The sequence below is a fragment of the Eschrichtius robustus genome, chromosome 1, assembly GCF_028021215.1.
Source record: "Eschrichtius robustus isolate mEscRob2 chromosome 1, mEscRob2.pri, whole genome shotgun sequence".
NCBI classification, from domain to species: domain Eukaryota; kingdom Metazoa; phylum Chordata; class Mammalia; order Artiodactyla; family Eschrichtiidae; genus Eschrichtius; species Eschrichtius robustus.
In genome coordinates this window covers 88,142,682-88,165,314 of record NC_090824.1, presented here as the reverse complement: position 1 = coordinate 88,165,314, position 22,633 = coordinate 88,142,682, and the positions used below count along the sequence as shown (strand labels likewise).

General features: G+C 36.6%; 1 protein-coding gene and 1 pseudogene across 3 annotated transcripts in view; both read right to left on the bottom strand.

Annotated features, from left to right (window-relative positions):
- Nucleotides 1–644: 644 nt before the first annotated feature.
- Nucleotides 645–1,008, bottom strand: LOC137759355 (DNA-directed RNA polymerase II subunit RPB9 pseudogene; annotated as a pseudogene).
- Nucleotides 1,009–3,346: 2,338 nt separating this feature from the next.
- The window catches only part of KNL1 (kinetochore scaffold 1), a 65,074-nt gene continuing 45,787 nt past the window's right edge, over nucleotides 3,347–22,633 (bottom strand). For all 3 annotated transcript variants that reach the window (XM_068549390.1, XM_068549398.1, XM_068549407.1), the window contains 13 exons: nucleotides 20,560–20,675; nucleotides 18,173–18,263; nucleotides 17,470–17,586; nucleotides 16,506–16,593; nucleotides 12,803–12,880; nucleotides 12,592–12,631; nucleotides 11,270–11,371; nucleotides 10,713–10,813; nucleotides 7,562–7,630; nucleotides 6,782–6,891; nucleotides 6,461–6,579; nucleotides 5,635–5,757; nucleotides 3,347–4,927 (listed from right to left, as the gene is read on the bottom strand). In XM_068549390.1, the coding sequence (XP_068405491.1) occupies nucleotides 4,828–4,927; nucleotides 5,635–5,757; nucleotides 6,461–6,579; nucleotides 6,782–6,891; nucleotides 7,562–7,630; nucleotides 10,713–10,813; nucleotides 11,270–11,371; nucleotides 12,592–12,631; nucleotides 12,803–12,880; nucleotides 16,506–16,593; nucleotides 17,470–17,586; nucleotides 18,173–18,263; nucleotides 20,560–20,675 (1,254 nt within the window). In that variant the 3' untranslated portion in view covers nucleotides 3,347–4,827. The remainder of the gene's footprint in view (nucleotides 4,928–5,634; nucleotides 5,758–6,460; nucleotides 6,580–6,781; nucleotides 6,892–7,561; nucleotides 7,631–10,712; nucleotides 10,814–11,269; nucleotides 11,372–12,591; nucleotides 12,632–12,802; nucleotides 12,881–16,505; nucleotides 16,594–17,469; nucleotides 17,587–18,172; nucleotides 18,264–20,559; nucleotides 20,676–22,633) is intronic.

Here is a 22,633-nt window from a genome sequence, read left to right as displayed (position 1 = left end):
TAGATTGTCTTTTCACTTTGATATTCTTTAATGCACAAAAGTTTTCTATTTTGATGAAGTCTAATTTGTATATATATATTCGTTGCTTGTGTAATCTCTAAAATCCCATTACTCTAATCACGTATAAATAAAATGTGGTATATTCAAGCAATGAAATATTATTTGGCCATAAAAAGGAGTGAATGAAGCTGATACATAACTTGACTGAACCTTCCAACATTATGCTAAATGAAAGAAACCAGTCATAAAATATCACATATTATATGCTTCCATTAATATGAAAGGTCTAGACTAGGCAAAGTCATAGTAATAAAAAGTAGATTATATGGTGCTTTACGATGACCTAGAGGGGTGGGATAGGGAGGATGGAAGGGAGGCTTAAGAGGGAGGGGATATGAAGACATGTGTATGCATAAGGCTGATTCACTTTGTTGTACAACAGAAACTAACACAGTATTGTGAAGCAATTATACTCCAATAAAGAGCTACTTAAAAAAAAAAAAAGTAGATTACTAGTTGCTTTAGGGGTAGGGTGGGTCAGAGTGATGTGAAGATAGGGGGCAATACCTAAAGGCTACGGGTTTTGCTTTTTGTTTGTTTTGCACGCAGGAACCCAGCATTTATACATGTGGGGCTGAAGGGGTTCACTCACTCCAGTGGTGGCCAAAGTGTGGGGCCCTGCACAGGTAGTGCAGGTTCATGGCATCCTCAGCCCTGGCTCTGTGCGACTGGAAGAACACTGCCTCCTTGTGGCCGCACTTTTGGCAGCGGTAGTGCTCGGTTCCGGGCAACGTCTGGTCCTGGGACACGTCAGTGATGTTCTGGGTCAGTTGTGTTATTTTGCTGACGTAGATGATGCCTCGTTTTTCTTCTCTGGCTGGTAATCACAATTCTGGCATGCGTAGAGAAGAATGCGGTTCTCTTTGTCCTCCTTGGGTAAAACATGTTACACTCCTGGCAGAATATAATAACCATGAAGCCTGGTTCCTAGGTCCTGTCTGTTTCCATAGCAACACCTATGGATTTCTTTTTTTAATTGTGGTAAAATACACAAAATTTGACATCTTAACCATTTTTAAGTGTACATTTCAGTAGTGTTAAGTACATTCACATTGTTGTGCAATCTCTAGAACTCTTTTTCATCCTACAAAAGTGAAACTCTATACGTATTAAACAAGAATTCCTCATTCCCCGCCCCTTCCACTTTGTGTCTATGAATTTGACCACACTCAGTATCTCAAGTAAGTGGCATCATGCAGTATTTATCTTTTTGTGACTGGCTCATTTCACTTTGCATAATATCCTCAAGATTCATATATGTTGTGGCATGTGTCAGAATTTTTTTTTCCTTAAGGCTGAATAATATTCCATTTTATGTATATAACATACTTTATTTATCCATTCATCAACTGATAAGACACTGAAATTGCCTATCAGTAAATATGCTATGAACGTGAGTGTACAAATATGTTAGAGTTCCTGCTTTCACGTCTTTTGGGTATATACCCAGAAGTAGAATTGTTACATCACATGGTAATTCTTCTAATTTTTGAGTAACTACCATGCTGTTTTCCATAGCAGCTGCATAATTTTACATTCCCATCAATTCAACAGTGCACAAGTGTTCCGATTTTTCTGCATCCTTGCCAACACTTGTTATCTTGTCTTTTTCCCTCTTTTTTGGGGGCCGCACTGCGTGGGCGTGCGGGATCTTCGTTCCCCGACCAGGGATCGAACCGGTGCCCCTTTCAGTGGGGACTCAGAGTCTTAACCACTGGACCACCAGGGAAGTCCCCATCTTCTTTTTGATTACAGTCATTGTAGTGGGTGTGAGTGGTATCTCATTTTGGTTTCAATTCGCATTTCCCTAATGCAAATAATGCACATCTTTTCATGTGCTTGTTGGCCATTTGTGTATCATCTTTGGAGAAATGTCTATTCAAGTCCTTTGCCTATTTTTAAATTGGGTGATATGTTTTTTTTGGTTTTGTTTTTGTTATTGAAGTTCTTTGTGTATTCTGGATATTAAGCCCTTATCAGATACATTATTTGCAAATATTTTCTCCCATTCTATACATTACCTTTCCACTCTGTTGATTATGTCCCTTGATGCACAAGTTTTAAATTTTGATAGTTCTATTTATCTATTTTCACTTTTGTTGCCTGGGCTTTTGGTGTCATATCTAAGAAATCATTACCAAATCCAATGTCATGAAACTTTTCCCCTGTTTCCTTCTAAAACTTTTTAGAGTTTTAGCTCTTACATTTATATCTTTGATCCATTTTGAGTTAATTTTTGCATATGGTGTAAGAGTACAACTTCATTCTTTTGTATGTAGATATCCAATTTTCCCAGCACCATTTGTTGAAAAGTGGGGTTTCTTTTTTGAGGTGATTAAAATTTTCTAAAATTGTGATGGTTGCACGTATCTGTGAATATACTAAAAACCATTCATTTGGGCACTTTAAATGATGGGTCAGGGACTTCACCAGTGGCGCAGTGGTTAAGAATCCGCCTGCCAATACAGGGGACATGGGTTCGAGCCCTGGTCCAGGAAGATACCACATGCTGTAGAGCAACTAAGCCTATGCACCACAACTGAGCCTGCGCTCTAGAACCTGTGAGCCACAACTACTGAAGCCTGCGTGCCTAGAGCCTGTGCTCCGCAACAAGAGAAGTCACAGCAATGAGAAGCCTGCACACCGCAACGAAGAGTAGGTCCTGCTCGCCGCCACTAGAGAAAGCCCGCACACAGCAATGAAGACTCAACGTAGCCAAAAATAAAAATAAATTAATTAATTAAAAAAAAATGATGAATCATATGTAAATTATATTTCAATAAAGTTGTTTTGAAAAAAGGAAAGTAAAAAAACCCCAACAACCCAGATTGCTGGTCCCCTCCCTTAGCATTTCTCATTCAGCAGCTTTGGGGTGAGGCTGCTGCTGCTGGTCTAGGGACTATACTTTGAGAACCGCTCCATTAACTCATAAGAAGTGATAGTTTCCTAAGGAACTTCAAAATAGTTTTCTTTTACTGTCCTTTAGAGACATAAGGATAACTACGGTTTGTACCTGGTTCTTTCATTAAGGTCCTGACATACTTTAATCTTAGCTGAGTTTTCAAATAGGTGGGTGTTCCTAAATGGAGCTTTCGTTGGCATATCGTCAAAGATGTATTGGATACATGGTTAAAAAAAAAAAAAAACTTCATGAAGAGACACTGTTTTTAAAATATTTCATATAATAAGCTCATTTTAATAGCACAAAAACTAATCTGCTTCCAATCAGTAGAGGAAAAACTTCCAAAGAATTTTATAAAAATAACCAATACTTTGAACAAATACAAAAGCAAATAACTAGGTAAATATTACAATTATGTACTCCAAGCCCAAGAAAGCAGAGACCATCATTACAAGCCAAATCATTCTGGGAACTGGTCATTCCAGGTTACCAAAATGCATAAAACAAAACTTCTATTTTTTAACTTTACAGAAAAGAAATAACTCCAGTAAGAAAACTAAGTTAAGTTTCATGAGAAATAGACCATATTGCTGACTTTTAAGTTTTTCAAGGAGTTCACAGAAATAGGGAACATCTACATCTTGATTTTTATGGCAAATGAGTTTTATGTTGACTTTTGAAGCTTAAAAGACCAGTTGCTCTTTTGACAAAGTAGCTCCGAAGTAAAAGCCAATCAAGAGGGCAGATAACATTCGTGGGACCCATAGGTCTTTAACCCCATCCTAAAGTATAAAGCAAAATATTAAGACGAACTAGTTGAAAAATGCAAATATATTTTAGTTTAGGCTTCAATATAAGAGAAACAAAAATTATCATGATTAGGATTTGACTAAAGATTGGGTGAAGTTTTTTCATATTTGTCTATCTTACAGATAATACTGATCATTCAATATCAATGACGTGCTTATCTTTGTGTATGAGAAATGTATGGCTTCAGAAACCAATACTTATATTAAGTTCATTACTATTGCCAAAACTTGACAAACCTGTATTTTGGGTGTAATATTGTTTGAAGCTGGTTATTAAATAAAAGGAGACTGAGAATCTTGCTGTAAAGCATCCTTCAGAAAGATAGAAACTGCCCAGGCAGAAGGGTGTCTATACATCTTTTTGTATTTCTATATACATCTCCTTACTACCTCACAAACACAAGAACAATATTAATATATTTACATATATGTGTTGGACCAAAAATGAATTAACTTTCCCTACAAAATTATATTTATTAGGAAAATACTAATAGACACTATTTAAAAGGCAAGGTCTTCGAGAAAAGACGGCAACCATTCCAATAGCTGAGTGCTATTGCTTTCTCTTAATAACATCTCTGGAATGGAGCAAAAGGAGGATGAGTGGTTGGTAGATAGACATGACTACCCCAGAAATACCTGGTAGGCAGAAGCCAGCAACTAAAAATCATAGCCCTATATATGGAAAATGGCTAATGTTTTTGTCGGTGGTGACACCTCTTCTTATACTTAAAAGTTACTCCTTAGGGCTTGTACTAAAGCGGAGAGCACAACTTTAGTTAGGAGAAATTTTCCCTAAGTGTTCTACTACTTAAACCTTTGGTAGAAAGGTGAGTAACTTGACAGCAGGCTATTTGAGGCCTTTCATTATTCCTGACTCTAGAAATTTGAAAACCATACAAATTAACTATAACATCATCAGAAGAAATTTTAGGCTTCTGTGACCTAAAGATGAAGATTAAACAGCAATGGAGACTCTGACATAACATTGTTATTTAGTGTACTGTGCTTGATTGTTACAACTGTAGTCCATGGGTCTACTGGTAGAAAGGGCAGTCAGTCCTGAAGCAGAACTTGGTAAATTTGCTTGACTACATTCTTTAGGTAGTTGTCTTCCAGTGGTGCTTTAGATAGAATGGCAGCAATTTCATCTTGGCTGGAAAGAACAAAAGGTTACTTAATTTTTCTGGAAACTTGTCTTAATTTCAGTGGAATTCAAATTTTTGAGTACAGTTTCTGAGTCTGCTAGGAAGCACAAATAGGTATTTCTGGAAATAACTAGATTGTCCAGTTTAAACTGAGATTCCAAAAATAAGGCCTAAGAACCAATTCTGTATATAATTGTGAGGTATCTTGACTTAGCTGCTTTCTCTGGCTATAAATATCTGTTGGTGTTTGCTGATGGATTTGAGGTGGGCATATTCTAAATTCTGTCACTTTACAATCTGTCAGCAGTGTGTCCAAAAAGTCACAAAATATACAGTAGAAATGAAATATTTTTAGGTCTGTTTCCACAGACTAATTGAGAAAAGCACTACGACTGCACCATAAAAGTTGTTCAAATATGATCTGGGCTAAGCTTATGCAGGATTTTTATCCTTCTTGATTCCTGTTTAGGTAGGGGTGTTCAAAAAGTGGAGCAAGTATAAAAAAATAGACCAGCTGTCTCCAGCATCCACTGGAGACAGCAATGAAGGTCACTGACTTTAAAAGAACAAATTCTTCAAAATGAAGTCAGATAGAGGTGACATTTGGCTTTCACTATGGTCTATCCATTTTCTGACCACTTTGAGAGATCTTTCAAAAGATATAACAAAGGTAAAAAAGTAGTTGGGGGCCCTTTTCTGCTGGCCTTTTACTCACCCAATGTTTCCAAGGTGATTTTGAATAGAGAAAGGTAATGGGACAGATGGGTAATGGGCTGAGAGAGACAAAGTTATCTCAAACTTTGCAAATGCTGCTGAGCTGCAGAATAAAAGCCTCAATCTGTAAAAGACAAGATCCTCAATTAAAAATACAAAACAAAAATAGAATGAAACACAAATACATTTTCCTTTTATACTGGCATGAGAAACTTTGGTATACATCATTTCTTGTCCTTATCAAACAAACAGAGAGTAAAACAACTGCAACAAAGTGTTCTTATGGTTGTATTTTCATTAGTCATGAAACTTAATAAAATAAATTATTTTAATAAGTTTTCAACAAATTACTTACTGTTATAGATTGAGTTGTGTCCCCTAAAAATTCATGTGTTGAAGCCCTAATCCCCAGGACATCAGAATATGAACTAATTTGTAAATAGTCATTGCAGATTTAATTAATTAAGATGAGGTCCTCCTGGAGCAGGGTGGGGGCCCCTAATCCAGAATGACTGGTGTCCTAATCAAGAGGGAACATTTGGACACAGACATGCACACAGGAAGAATGTCATGTGAAAATGAAAGGAGCTATTGGGATTATATATTTACAACCAAGGAATGCCAAAAGACTGCCAGCAAATCACCAGAAGTTAGGAGGGAGGCATGGAAAAGATTCTCTTTGACAGCCATCAGAAGGAACTGACCCTGCTGACACCTCAATCTTAGACTTTCAGCCTCCAGAGCTGTGAGACAATAAATTTCTGTTGTTTAAGCCACCCAGTTTGTAGTACTTTGTTATGGCAGCCCTAGGGAACTAACACACTTACTCAGTATTATTCACAGCTATGTTCATTAGGTTATAATTTGGTCCCCATCGCTTTAAAAACTCAATCTCCTCTCCAAGAAGTTTGCAATGGCTCACTACCAGTGAGATTTCTTGAAGCATCTGGGAAAAATAGGAAAAAAAAAAAAAATGAGAGTATGAAAACATTTCAGTGTTTAGTGGCTGTTTTATAAAGAACCCCCCAAAGTTAAACACTTTACTATATTTATCATTTCAGGATACACTATTACATATATAAAATTTCAGTTCTGCTGTTCGGGACAGTTAACATAATTTTCCTTTAAATACTTCAATGGGAATTTACCTTGGGTACCTGATGCTGTGTTGTACATTTCTTCTTCCAGGATTGCTGTTGCTCAATGTACTGGAAAATAAGGTTATGAACTAAAAGGGAGGAAGGAGGAGCTTTATCCTCTGAGGAAGGGGAAAAAAAAATCAAAAGCAGGGTATTAGTTATTATTCATATATTTTATATATATTTATAAACACAAGCTAGAAATATTAACTAGAAATACCTTCAAACTACTAGGTGTCTAAGTATCTTCTCCATTTTATTTTCAAACACATAAATCAACATATATAGTGAACATAAGACATTCTGATATAAACTCAAGCCTTTATCACATATAGACTAGAACTTAGTTAAAAGTATAGGCTTAAATGTAACATAACTGTGAGTTTAAATTCTGGCTTTCCTTACTACCTGAGTGATCCTAAACACAATACTTACTTCTTTTGAGCTGTAGTTCCCTAACTGTAAAATGGGGAGTAGTGTTGATGTAAGTAGTACACATGCCTGATACAGAGTAAGTAGTCATAATGGTAATTTGTAAATTATGGAAATAGCTATTATTAACCATTGTTCAAGATCTAGTAATAACTTTTTTGAAAAATTTCTTTTAAAACCCACCCAATATTTGGAACAATACCCAAGCAGTTTTAGGTCTAATACACATTTCTAAGAACAAATTATTATTATTGTCGGTGTTTATATTTAATTTAGTATGTAAAAGAGTTCTCAAGGAGCAATATACACTTGTAAATTTCCAACAAAGTCTTGTTGGTTTAAATGTTTTGAACTTACCATCTAACAGAGATTGAAAATTCAGGTCAACAATCTTCCTACAAGCCTTGTCCAGGAAATGGAGACCAACTAGGAAAAACCAACACAAGGATAGTATTTCTTTTTATTATCTGATTCAAAGCCACATATAACTCAGTGCTTTAGACTCCTCCTCTTTCTGGGTAGCAAGGTTTTTTTCATAGGCAGCTGAAGGTTTATCCTTGAATCATATTATTCTCTGTGTATGCAAAGTTTCCCATGAGAATGCTGAACCATATTAACTGGCAGGCCTTTAAATGACATTTAAGGCGTGGAACATTTTTGTAATTTATCAGGGCCTCCTCCTTCGATCCCTAACTTCTGTGTGAAGATTATATTATTTTCAGGAACCATATAAAGATAATGACTATGACCTCCCCAGACCTACTATCTTTGTAACAATACAGTGAAAATCATGTATGCTTTCAGCATTATAGTAATGAATTTTAGGTAGCCAGGAGAGCTGATTGCTCTTCCATACAGCAGAGTTATCTCCTGTATCTCAAATTCTGATTCTTTTCACTTTGTTGATTATTTTCTATGTATTAGGCACCGTGGATATGACAGTGAGACAAACAGACATGATCAGTCTGTGCTCTAAAGAAGCTTACAACTCAGGGGGACACACAGATAATTGTACTAATAAACATACCAAGAACTACAAACTATAATAAGCTCAATTAAGAAAACTGCAGGAAGCAATGATAACACATACCAGGAGGGCAAGTAGTGGAGGGAATGAGTAAAGGAGAGTCAGGGAAAACTTTCCTGAGAAAGTGATAATTTAGCTGAGCTCTTAAGGACTATTAGTAGACATTTATTTAGTGAAGAGGAGGTGCTATGGTCTGAAATTCATAGGCTGAAATCCTAATGCCCAGTGTGATAGTATTAGGAGCTGGGACCTTTGGGAGTTGCTTAGATCATGAGGGTGGAGCCCTCAGAAATGGGATTAGTGCTCTTACAACAGAGACCCTGGAGAGCTAACTAGGCCTTCAGTCATGTGAGGATACAATGAAAAGTCTGCAACCTGGAAGAGGGCCCTTGCCTGACTCTGCTGGCATCCTTATCTTGGACTTCTAGCCTCCAGAACTGGACTTCCAGCCTCCAGTAGTTGTTTATAAGCTACTCAGTTTATGGTGTTTTAAAAATGGCAGCCCAGAAGGACTAAGACAGGGAAAGAGCTTCTAGGCATAAGAAACATCAGTATGAATGTCCTGAGGTAGGATGGAATATGACTGAGCATGAAAGACCATGATCTTTTAAGGAAATGAAAGAAATCCATTGTGGCTGATGTGCAGAGAACAGTGTAAAATGAGGCAGGAAAAGGAGGAAAAATTCAATTCATGCAGGGCCTTATAGGCTATATTAGTATTTTGATCATTAGTCTAAGAGTAGGAGGTGCATGATAAAATTTTAAACAATCACTATTTTTTAAATTTTATTTTATTTTATTTATTTTTATTTTTTGTTGTGCTGTGTCTTTGTTGCTGCACGTGGGCTTTCTCTAGTTGTGGCGAGCAGGGGCTACTCTTTGTTGCGGTACACGGGCATCTCATCGTGGTGACTTCTCTTGTTGCGGAGCATGGGCTCTAGGCACATGGGCTTCAGTAGTTGTGGCTCATGGGCTCTAGAGCACAGGCTCAGTAGTTGTGGCGCACGGGCTTAGTTGCTCCGCGGCATGTGGGATCTTCCCGGACCAGGGCCCGAACCCGTGTCCCATGCATTGGCAGGCGGATTCCTAACCACTGCACCACCAGGGAAGCCCAACAATCACTATTGCTACAGGAAGGAGAAAGAATTGGAGAGGAAAAGGAAAAGATCCAGAAAGACCACCTGTAGTGTTACTGTAGTCATTTAGATTAGGGATGACTATTGACAGAAGAGACACAAAAAAGTAGATGAATATTAAATTAAAATCAATAAGTCTTATTCATGATTTAGATATGCCTGGTGAGGAAGAAAGAGGTATAGGGACTTCCCTGGTGGTGCAGTGGTTAAGAATCCGCCTGCCAATGAGGGGACAACGGTTTGAGCCCTGGTCTGGGAAGATCCCACATGCCGCGGAGCAACTAAGCCCATGTGCCACAACTACTGAGCCTGCGCTCTAGAGCCCGCAAGCCACAGCTACTGAGCCTGCGTGCCACAACTACTGAAGCCCATGCGCCTAGAGCCCGTGCTCCGCAACAAGAGAAGCCACCGCATGCAATAAGAAGCCCGTGCACCACATCAAAGAGTAGCCCCCACTCGCCGCAACTGGAGAAAGCCCGCGCGCAGCAACGAAGACCTAACACAGCCAAAAATAAAGAAATAATAATAAAGAAAGAGGTATAGAGTGATTCCTAAGTTTTAATTTTGAACCTGAACAGAAGTTGATGGTATTCACTTAGAAAAATAACTTTTTTGGGGGGGGCCACACCATGCGGCTTGCGGGATCTTAGTTCCTCAACCTGGGATTGAACCCGGGGCCATAGTAGTGAAAGCTCCGAGTCCTAACCACTGGACTGCCAGGGAATTCCCAGGAACTTTTAAGGAGAATTGGGCTTGGAGGCTGGGAGATTATAAAGATCCTAAGTTTCAATTTGGCCATGACCACCCAGGGTTGGCCATGCTGAAGCTATCTGTTTCAAGAGAAAAGATCTAAAGATACTGACAGGAGATTTTAACAAAATAGCTAGGACTCTGTTAAGTTACCATATAGTGATGTCTACCTACTTTGATAAACCTACCAATACACACAGAATTTCCAATTAGCTTTTTAGGTTAACTTATATACAAAAATCAACCAGTCAAGAATCATCAGCCATTAGAGTAAATTCCCTATCACAAAAGACAGATGGAAAAAAGGAACTCAGAGTAAACAGATGTGAGTAGCATGTTGATCTATTATTTTGGATAGGCAAAATTTCTATCTAATGTAATTTGACAAAGGGCAACTTTCACTAGCTGAATTTTTATTTTATTTTTTATTTAATAAAATAAAATTCTATTATCACTAAAGTGATTGCCTCTTTTAAGATTTTCAGCAGTGCTTTTATTATGTCAATAGTTATTATATTAAAATAGAGATATGAATCTTTAGTAAGTTTAGCCATACATTTATGTGCAGGGGAATTATCTTATTCTTGCTACTCACCTACTGGCTCTCCAAAGGTGATGGTGAGTTCTACTGTGTCATAAAGAAAGGTGAATATAGCTTGATCATCACTCCACTCAATGACATCCCATTCAGACAAGCTGAAGAGAGAATAAACAAGACAAAAAAACCCACTTTTTGAGATAAAAGAAGAGCGTTAACTTCTTATATCAGCTGAATAGTACCATAAGCAGCTGCTGGAGTTTTCTACTGGCTTGGGAGACAATCATTATTTTAATTCCAATATTGTGAATATACAAACTTACGCTTTTAAAAGAAATAAGAATGGACTCAATCTTGAGTTGTATATCAGAGAAAAACCAAGTCTAGGAAATATAAAATATTAAATATTTTAAAATTATAATTCCATAGCTCTCCCACCATTTATACTTTCAGCTTAGTGTTGAATATATTAACTCTTTTTTTTGAGAATGCATTGTATTATAGGTTAAAAACAGTGATACACATTACAAACACATGTCAACTGCACTAGTGGATTTAGACAACCATGAAGGTACAGGATAAAACACAAATTAATGCCACCTACTTTTCCTTACCTCAAATGATCCAGTAGCTCTTCAGTTCTATTTGTTTGTTTTTGCACAAAGTCTATTTGAGCAAGGGTCTGCTTTTTCTGTACCTCCAGCTCTAAGAGATTTCTGCAAATCAAACCAGGTATTTAGAGAAAGATAAGGCCACTGTTAGAGAGTTCAGACTTCATTAAAAGTTTATGACAAAAAGTCATGTGCTAAATGGCTCCCCAGTGAGATGTATGACATCCATTTTGCATTCTTAGTTGTTTTTTTTTTTTTTAATAAGCATTAAACTAGAAGTTTGGGTCTAATTAAGAAAGGCCTAAATCAATGGCTCTCAAATTGGGATCCATGAAGATATTCTTAGGGGTTCACATGTTCTTTAAGATTATTATTAAGATTTACATTTTCATTTTGATGTTAAAAATGTAAGCATAATGTAGATCGTAAGAATGCCCACCTTGGGACTTCCCTGGTGGCGCAATGGTTAAGAATCCACCTGCCAATGCAGGGGACATGGGTTCAAGCCCTGGTCTGGGAAGATCCCACATGCCGCGGAGCAACTAAGCCCGTGCGCCACGACTACTGAGCCTGCACTCTAGAGCCCGCGAGCCACAACGACTGAAGCCCGCGCTCCACAAGAGAAGCCACCACAATGAGAAGCCTGCACACCACAACAAAGAGTAGCCGCCGCTCACTGCAACTAGACAAAGCCCGCACGCAGCAACAAAGACCCAATGCAGCCATAGATAAATTAATGATTTAAAAAAAAAAAAAAAAGAATGCCCACCTTAAAACTGAGACATGACATAATTTCGGTGCCTGCGTTTGGTTTTGTTTAGTTTATTAGAGCTAAATAGAACTTATAATTTGTTAGTCATTTTGCTAGCATCAATTTATTTTTAGCCAAATATTGATATTATCACCTGTCAAATTTACATTTTCAATTGGAATTTTTTTGGTTTTGCCATTATTTGTATTTGATTTCTTTTAGTCTTACAGTTAAATAAGATCCAGAGTATAAGAAACACATACCTGATTTTATATTTATTTATATTTAAGTGCCATATAAAAGCAGTTTAATGCTAGATTTTCTTTAATAGGATCCTGATATTTTACAAGCTTGAGAACTACTGCCTTGGGTTAATGCTCTGTAAACAATAAATGCTTAGAAAATACTATTGACTAAGATGGCCTCCAAGGTCAAGTTCAAAGTACAGTAGAAGCCCTGACTCAGCCTTAGTCAATACTCATGTCCTCAATCTTGTCAGTTTCTGGAGGTAGGAAGTCACTTAGCCATGTGAAGTTTAGCATATTTTCTAACACTCAAACAGAAGAAGACTAACCTTTGAAGCTTTTCTTCTTCAGTTTTCAGCTGTTCCAGTTCTTTGAAAAGAAAAACAAAACAAATCTATCAGAATGTACACATTACAATATTGGTACAAAAATCATCTGTTTTATTGAAAAGTCTATCTCACTAATCTTACCTAAATAAATAAATAAACTCAGAACAGAGGATTTTTTCTCCCCATTTATCTCCTTAATTAATTCACTTACCTTTCTCTGCAGCCTTCATTTCAGAATCCCACTCTTCCACAGGATTGTCTTTCTGTTCATCCTCCAAATTCTTAGTTTCTAAAGTAGACAACATGCATTAGAATAACTCAGTCAAAAATAAACAACCAGAGATGAAAAGAATAGATGGTCCCCAAATGAAGTGTTAAGAATATTTCACATTCATCTTTCCCCACCTTTCCTTGCCAAAAAAGCACTGAGCTATAATAATAATTTCATACGAAGACTTGCTTCTAGTGGCAGACAAGTGAACTTTGAGCCATATGGCAATGATCTCCAATAGCAGCTTCTTAGGGGACACTCTGAGATGGAAACTGTTTATATATAATTTGCATATATTAAAGTTATTGTTAGGAAACCCCATGGACTAAGCAGGAACAGATACACATATACAGATGCACATACACAAATTTACATTTTTAAATTTAATTTGTTTCTGAAACCTTGGAAACATCCTTAAAAGCCTTCTCTCTCCCCACATCCAAACGCAAATTTAGATTTTTACCTCAAAAATATTTTCTGAATCCACTTTTATCCTTTGCCAGCACCAGCTTCCCTTAATATAAGCTATTGTCCTTTCTTAACCATACCAGTCCAATAACTACTTAACTTCTTATAATTACTCTTGATCTATTCAAATCCAGTATCTACACTGCAGCCAGTGCTTAACACCCTTCAAATGGCTATTCACTGTTCTTAGAAAAACTCAAAACTCCTTAAGAGGCCCTCCTTGGCCTGGCCCCTAAAACTGCCATCTCCAGCTTCATCTCAGACTGTGTTCCCTTTTGCTCTTTCTATTCTAGTCACATTGGCCTTATTTCAGACCCTTGTACTTGGTATATTCTTTCCCATAGAAGGGCTTCTGCCTGTGCTATTCATATTGAATAGTTGGCTCTCCCCTCCCTTCTCACTTTAACTCCTACTTATTCTTCAGATCTTGACTTAAATACCACTTCCTCAGAGGGAAGCCTCTCCTGACCTGACTAGGTCAGATTTCTGTTTCAGGAACTTATAGCACCATGGAACCACTCTTCCATAGCAGTTACCATAAAACTATTTAATTCTTATAATCTTTTCTCAGTATTGTAATAGCAACTTGTCAAATCCAAGCATATTTGAATGTGATCTCCCATGATTTGCAATTGAAATAGTATTGTGGTTCTGTATATTATGTTAAAAAATTAAAGCATGGAAACCTTTCTTTGTGTATAAATGTTTGAATTAAAAGAAAGTAATGGGGGACTTCCCCGGTGGTCCAGTGGTTAAGAATCTGCCTTCCAATGCAGAGGACGTGGGTTTGATCCCTGGTCAGGGAACTAAGATCCCACATACCGTGGGGCAACTAAGCCTGCACGCCACAACTAGAGAGAAGCTCACACGCTGCAACGAAAGACCCTGCATGCTGCAACGAAGATCCTGTGTGCCGCAACTAAGACCTGACACAGCCAAATAAATAAATAAATATTAAAAAAAAAAAAGAAAGTAATGGAAGTATTGATAAATGAAGAAAAAAAAAAAAAAGCTCCACGAGGGCATAAAGTTTGTTTTTAATCACCATAGTATTCTTAGCACCGAGCACTATACAAGGCACATAACAGGTACTCAGTAATTTGCTCAAGGAATAATGAAGAAAGAAATAGGGAGCCATTCAGTGGTACCTAGAAAAAGAGTGTGGTTGTTGGTATTTTTAAAGATAAGAGAGAGGTGAACATATCCATTGGAGGAGGCAGAGAGGTTGAATATACAACAGATAAGGGAAAATCAGTGCTACAAGATTCCTGAGAAGACAAGAGAGGCTGCAATTCAAAGTTTAGGTGGAAACATTGATCTTAGGGAAAAGGAAGGATGAAAGAATTGATACAAATATATAAAAGTTTGGTTTGTTTGGTAGCAGAAAGTTTAGAAGTTCTGGCCTTAATGGCTTCTATTTTTTTTCATGAAGTAAAAAAGCAAAATAATGAACAAAGGGGTGGTACAGTTTAAGACTATGAAATTCATATACTTATCAATTCAATGCAGAAAACATGTACTAGGCACTTATTCTGTGCAAAGCATAGTGCTAAGAACTTTGAAGGATATGAAGAAAAATAAAAGCTGATCTTTGCCCCTATGGAGCTTCCAATTTACTTAGGAAAATAAACTATACAAAAGTAACCATAATTACAAGTATGTATGATAGGTAATATAAGAGGTACTAACAAAATAGCCATGGTAGCTCAAGGAAGAGAGAACATGTCCTTTGGTAAAAATAGAGGGAGAATGCATTAGGCAAAGACAAAGTGGCAGGACTGCACAGAAATGACAAAATTTGGTTGAATTTAGGATGTATAAGGGAATAATGGTAAAATCATATAAGAAAGGAATATCTGAAAATGATTGTAGAGATTGTTAAATGTCAAGATCAGGAGTTTGGACTTTATTTTGTAATAAATGGAAAGGCAGAAAAGTTTTCAGAGAAGTAACATAATGAAAACTGTCTTTCATAATCATTAATCTGGCAGCAATGTGCACGTTGGACAGGAAAGAGATAGAATGAAATTAAGAGTGTAGAAAGATTAGTTAGAAGACTTGAAATAGCACATGTCAGAATTAATGACAGCCTTAAGGGGAATGGGAAAGAACACAGGTGATACTGAAGAAGCAGATATGACAGGACTTGATAAGAGAGACTAAAAGACAATAAAATTTCGAGCCTTTTACAATTTATAAGAATGGTGATGCCGTTAGAGATGAGAAAGAGAGCTTGTTTACAGAGAGAACAAGTTTTCAGATTTTATTTTGGAAAGGGAAGACAATAAATTCCATTTTTTCACATAATGTTTGAGGTGCTTAAGGACACTTTTGCCGAGAGGTTCAGCAAGAAGCTGGAAACATTAAGTCTGGAACTCAAGAGAAAGAGGCTAAAGATGCCCTCACCCAAAATGATTATAAGCCACTTAAAGGCAAAAATCTGTGTATATCTTTTTTCTGATGCTAAGCACAGTATCTGGCATGTAGTAGGTGCTCAACAAATGCTTGATGAATTTCACTGAATTTGGGAATTATTCATATAACATAATTGTTAAGGAAGATGAAAGCATTAGGGGAAAGAATATAGAAATGAGTAGATGATAAAATCTAAATGCCTACACAAGAGGTTAGAGAAGGGACAACAGAGGAGCTAAAAGGAAGAGCTAGGAGAAAAGAATAGGGTCAGGGTAGTGCAGTATCATAGAGTTCAGGGAAAAGAAAGTTTCAGGAAGAAAAGAATAATCAGCAGTGTCAAATGATGAAAGACATCTAGATGGCTAAGGACTGAGAGCTACCAAATTTGATGATTATGGGAAATTTTGTGATCTTTGAGAGAGTAGTTTCAAGATAATACTAACAAGTCGGGATCATGAGAGATCAAACTGAAAGGATAGATAATTTTCAAACAGAGGTAAATTCATTTAATAAAACAACAACAACAACACAATATCACAGTCTAGGTTATGAAGAGCTTCCCAAAGAGACTTATTATCTTGGGCATTTCTTGTTGATTGTGTTCTGAATGACCACAGTAAAGGAGCTTTAATTTGCTCTAATTTAATGTCTCAAGCTGCTAATACAAGGCTTCAGCATAGTGCTACCAGCAATGTGTACTGTAGGGAAGCATGTAGATACAACTAAATTTTCTTTTGGAAAAGTATTCAAGATACTTTACCTATTTCCACCTCAGTGAGACAGTTATCAATCTTCTGAAGTATGCTGTCCATCTCATCTATCCTTGTCTGAAGCTTCTCCCTCTTGTTCTAAACACACAATATCATAGACTGTCAAGTTAAAACTCCAAACAAAACATTATAACATTATAAATGGTTCAAACTGCTAACATAACTGCTGTGTCTAAGTCATGAACAGGCAAATCTTAAAACAAAGATCAAAACTTCAAGTCTGGTCTTAAAAAAATTTTTAAAGCATATATAACAGATTAATATAAGTTCATATTTTGTACTTTATTTTAGCATTTCCATGTAATAAAAGATGTTAATATATATTACTTAAAAAGAGTTCATGAAAAATGTTCTATGGTCAAATAAATTTGGGAAACACTGGTCAAATAGAATTATAGCATTTTTTTCTTTTTAGACTAAAAAAAAAATATATATATATATATATATATATATATATATTTCTGACCTTAGACTTTAATATGCTAGTTATTATATTCCTCCAAAAGGGGGACACTGCATGTAACATTTCCCAGACTTATTTGTCAATGGAAAGTTTTTTTGTGCAACACCTTTCTTAAAGGATGATCATTTTGGGAAATGCTACTTTAAACACATGCACACACAAACACAGCTAAGTATGGACTATGAGGAAGATAATACTACAGCACAGTCCTTAGCAATGGAAGATCAGAATCCTGTATTGTTTTATTTCAGTATGTATAATGAATAACAAATTTGAGATGACACATAGGCACATATTAGTAAATATATTCTAGAATTACTCAAGATGCCAGGATTTACTACTTTCAATAAATTGAACCCCACCTCTTATGAACAATTTTAAGTTTTTGCCCAGCTCTCATTCACGTCTCCTAAGGAACATGCTTCGTATTCCATAACCACTATAAAGTAATTTTAATAGATCTTTCTAAGCTCTTAACTGTCTCAAATTACCTGAGCCGACTGTACCAGCTTGCTGTACAGGGACACTTTTCCTTGGTGAGTGAAGACTTTAGTCATCTTGGTAAAACGCGATTTTATTTTGTTCAGGTAAATCCCAAAGGCCTTCAGCTGTAAGGGAAAGTCAAAGATTACACTGCACTCAAACAAATGAGTTAGAGAAGGCAAATAGTCTGGGAAGGCTGGTTCAGCTGCTACCTGCTAAGCTTTGCCCATCCTAGACTCTGATTCCTAAGGCTTCTCATTTGCAAATTTAATACCATTTAATAGTTTAAGTCCAGAACTAAAGATTTCAATTTTGATTCCTACTTTTAATTCACTTATATTACAAATTAGAAAATTACCAGCTCTTAGTTAATAAAATTCTTTAATTAGGGCAAATATAAAATGAGTTGCTTATTATTTAATGAATTAAAGTATATCTCTACCCCATCTTAATCTAAGAGAAAAGCAAACAAGGAGGGAACTCTAAATAAATTTCAAATATATTTCATATATTAAATTGATCACTTAAGGTTTGAAAAGATTATATATTAATAATCATTCATGTATAATAAAATCTTGTTTACATATTATATCTGAGAAGTAAATTTTAAAGAACTCATCACTAATTATCAAGTAACAGGTACTAATTTCACAATAAACATTTTTCAAAATGTCTATACTGATTCCCATTCAGAAAATGAGACAAAAGTACCTCCTCATCAGAGTAGTGTCTCACTTTTTCCCATAGGTTCCTATTTACATCAGTGAACAGTTTATCTTGGTTCAGTGCAGAAAGCTTTAATCTAAAACATAGAAAAGTTAATTAGCATGGAGTTCAGAAGTCAGCTAGAATGAATCAGCTCAGATCTACAGGCATACTTACTTTTTCCTAGTTCTTTTCTACATAAAGAGTGGAATTCACTCAGGAACAGAGGCCAGCCTGATTATTTCAACACTTGTAGAACAGTTCAAGAATGTCATGATTCAAAAAAACTTCCCTCCCAGGGCTTCCCTGGTGGCGCAGCGGTTGAGAATCTGCCTGCCAATGTAGGGGACACGGGTTCGAGCCCTGGTCTGGGAAGATCCCACATGCCGCGGAGCAACTAGGCCCGTGAGCCACAACTACTGAGCCTGCGCGTCTGGGGCCTGTGCTCCGCAGCAAGAGAGGCCGCGATAGTGAGGCCCGCACATTGCGATGAAGAGTGGCCCCCACTTGCCGCAACTATAGAAAGCCCTCGCACAGAAACGAAGACCCAACACAGCCAAAAATAAAAAATAAATAAATAAAAAAAAGAAAAGGAAATATCTCACTGACATGTATAAAAAAAAAAAAAAAACTTCCCTCCCAAATAAATAGATTTCTCATCTCAATGCATCAACTTGTTCCAAAATGAAAATATGTCGCTTATAGAGAATCCTTAAAGCTTGTGAATGCATTATTGTTGTGAAGTTGTAGTTATTATTTTCTGTTATTTATTTATTTATTTATTTATTTATTTATTTATTTATTTATTTATTTATTTATGGCTGTATTGGGTCTTCGTTGCTGTGCGCGGGCTTTCTCTAGTTGCGGTGAGCGTGGGCTACTCTTCGTTGCGGTGTGCAGGCTGCTTATTGTCGTGGCTTCTCTTGTTGCGGAGCATGGGCTCTAGGTGTGCAGGCTTCAGTAGTTGTGGCACGTGGGCTTCCATAGTTGTGCTGCATGGGCTTAGTTGCTCCGCGGCATGTGGAATCTTCCTGGGCCTGGGCTTGAACCCGTGTCCCTTGCATTGGCAGGCAGATTCTTAACCACTGCGTCACCAGGGAAGCCCCGTAGCTATTATTTTAAGTAAAGGTTTCCAATTCAGTTCGGTCTTATCTCACCTTTATAGAATACCATTAATAAAAGTAGCAAAGTCATATATTAGTTTCTTGTTAATAAGTAGAGGAAATACATTTTTATCAGAGTTAGAAGATAATATATACAGGCACATAGGTGCAAAATCAAACAGTAGAGCACATCTAAACAGACTTTTCATTGCATACAAGATCTGCCTACTTCATTCAAAACAAAACATTCTCAGACAAATCCTGAGACACCCAACTCTTTTAAACAACATGAAGATAAGAAACTTGTCTTGTTCAGTGATGAACCCTAGGACTTAGTACAGTGCCTGGCACATAGTAGGTGCTCGATACATATTTCTTGAATGAACGAGCCAGAAATAAGGCAAATCTGCAGTACTATAATTTAACAGCATCTTAAACTTCTAGTTTTAAAACTACATAATTCCCTTGAATTATTTTTATTTATTGAGGTAACTAGTTTATAACATTATATCAATTTTATGTGTAAATTATATTTTGACATCTATGTACACTACAGTGTGCTCATCACCAAAAGTTTTAAAACTACACGATTCTTAAAAGATTATTTCATTTCTTTTCTATTTGTTAGATTGGTTCAAATTTAGTTTGACAGTTCTAGATAAGTATGATATAAACATTGTCTTGAGTCGCAAGTCTTGATTTAACTGCGAAAGTCTAGATATACCTAATTTGTAAATTAGTCTGCAGCATCTACTTATACCAAACCACTGACTATAGTCTTAGGAAAACCTTGTTCTTTTATAAATGCAAATCAAGGGCAAATGTGATAGAATTATAAACCCAAAGTCAATCTTGATTTTAGGCACTATATATAAATCTCTAAAGGATATTATCTTCTTTTAAAGATGTTCTTTTGCAATTTATGATATCATAATCTAATAATGATTGCTTATTAAGGACCTACTCTTTGCTAAGAATGTCATGCAACCTTTTTATGTACACTATTTCTGCTGCTCATTTCTACCTACCAAGTAAGTATTATTATCCTCAATTGATGGATGTGGAAATGAAGGTTAAATGACTTACCTAAGGTTACACAGCTACTGTTGTAGCCAGGATTGAACTTCCATCTGTCTGACTACAAAGCTGAAACTCTTTCCCATATACCATATCACACTGCCAATTAATGCTATCAACTTTTCCTATGCCGGTGTTATTCTAATCAAAACCTTGCCACACAGATAATTTACCCATCCAACAAAACACACACAAAAAAGAAAACTTTCATACTCTTCAATCTTCTGGCGAAGAGCTTCACAATCTTCTTTATAAATCTGTATCTTGGGTCGGTAAACATATTGACTTAACATCAGGTCTTCTGGAGTAGGTGATGTGTTTATAGTAAACTGGAAAAAAAAAAAAAATCAGTCCCTCAAAACTGGTATTTTGAGAACCAAACCATGTTCAAGAACTGTTTCAAGTCTCAGAGTGCCTATTTTAAAAAGTTCTACAAAGAAAAATTCGAAAACTCTGTTAAATTCATACACCTAGTAAGCTACTAGTTGGAATTTGAAATAAAGTCTCTGATCTCAAAGTCAATTTCTCACAGATGTTTAGAGGAACTGTGGATGTTCCACTCATAGGACTGAAAGTGATTTGAAAATGACTATGCATTATTTGTCAATTATACCTCAATAAAATTGAGGAGAAAGGAAAATGGCTATGCATTGTTTTAAAAACTATCAATACCTGAAAAGTCAAACTTACCAAAAACCTCTCCCTTAAAAGAAAGAAAAAAGATGCCAGTTTCCAAGATTATGCTTTTCTATTTTCATTCTCTAGCCCTGTTCCTTACTTGTATCCCAGGTTGAACTCAAATTTTTCTGATATACATAAAATAAAGCAGTAAAATTTTGGTTATTTTAAAATGTCTTAAGTGTCTTTTGGACATTTTTTAACTGTCTTACAGCTCTAATCCAATGACTTTCCGATGTCCTTAATGCAGTATTGGAAAAACCAAGTCGGCTCATTACATATAAAAACCAAACCAAACAAAACGCCACAACTGTACATTATTTATAGGCAGTGTGGCACGGAATAAGTCATTTTACCACTCTAAGCTTTGGTCTCCTCATCTATAAAATGGGCACAATATTGACCAACCTCTTAAGATTAAAGTAAAAGTTTTTTTAAAAGGTACCAAAGCGGGACTTCCCTGGTGGTCCAGTGGTTAAGAATCCACCTTCCAATACAGGGGACGCGGGTTCGAGCCCTGGTCCGCGAAGATCCCACATGCCACGGAGCAACTAAGCCCATGTGCCACAACTACTGAGCCTGCGCTCTAGAGCCCTCGAGCCACAACTACCAAGCTCACATGCCACAACTACTGAAGCCCGTGAGCCTAGAGCCCATGCTCCACAACAAGCCACCGCAATGAGAAGCCCGTGCACCGCAACGAAGAGTAGCCCCTGCTTGCCGCAACTAGAGAAAGCCCGCATGCAGCAACGAAGACCCAACGTGTCCAAAAATAAAAATAAATAAATATTAAAAAAAAAAAAAAAGTACCAAAGCTCAGGGCCTGCTGAAGTAATCTAACAAATGTTAGTTTCCTCTCATTCTCCCCTTTCAGTTGACAAATTAAAAGGAAATAACAAATGAGATTTTAATCTCATTTCTCTATCTGTAACAAACTTTCTAACAGATGTGCTCAGAAAGTGTAAAAATGTGCTAAAAGCAATTATAACTGATGTTGACTCTCTTTCTTAAAAAATATTTTTAAGGCTAAATTTATAAAGAAAAATCAAAGCTCTATACTTCTTCTCAAAGAAATCAGGCCTCCTTGGGAAAATGGCTGACTGTCTTTCATATAGGAACCAAATACTTGATAAAGGAATATTTCTTTTTATAGAAGTATTTAGACAATAAATGAAAAAAAAAAGAAGAAAATTAGGATATCACTACTTTACAACTCCTAATGAATTACTAGATCTAGATAATGATCTAGTAATAATGGTTGATCATTAAATAATGGTTGATCATCACATCATCACCAGATACTATCTCCTGATGAAAGTACAACTATAAAGTAAACTTGGAAAAAAAAAACCCTTCATCTGATAAGGCCTCTGCCAATTTACAGAAAATACAAAGGACAGAGGAACACGTTAAAATGAAAGTTTGGGTATACACAATGGGCAAAATCCATACTTAGCAGAGTACGGAAAAATCTGGCTTCCTCATGAAAAGGGGGGGTTAGGGGAGAGAGGGGGAGAGAGGGAGAGAGAGAGAAGCGGGGGGGAAGGGAGGGTTATGGAAGGGGACCTTATACTTTAAAAGATAATTGAGAGAGAGATATCAAGTGTCT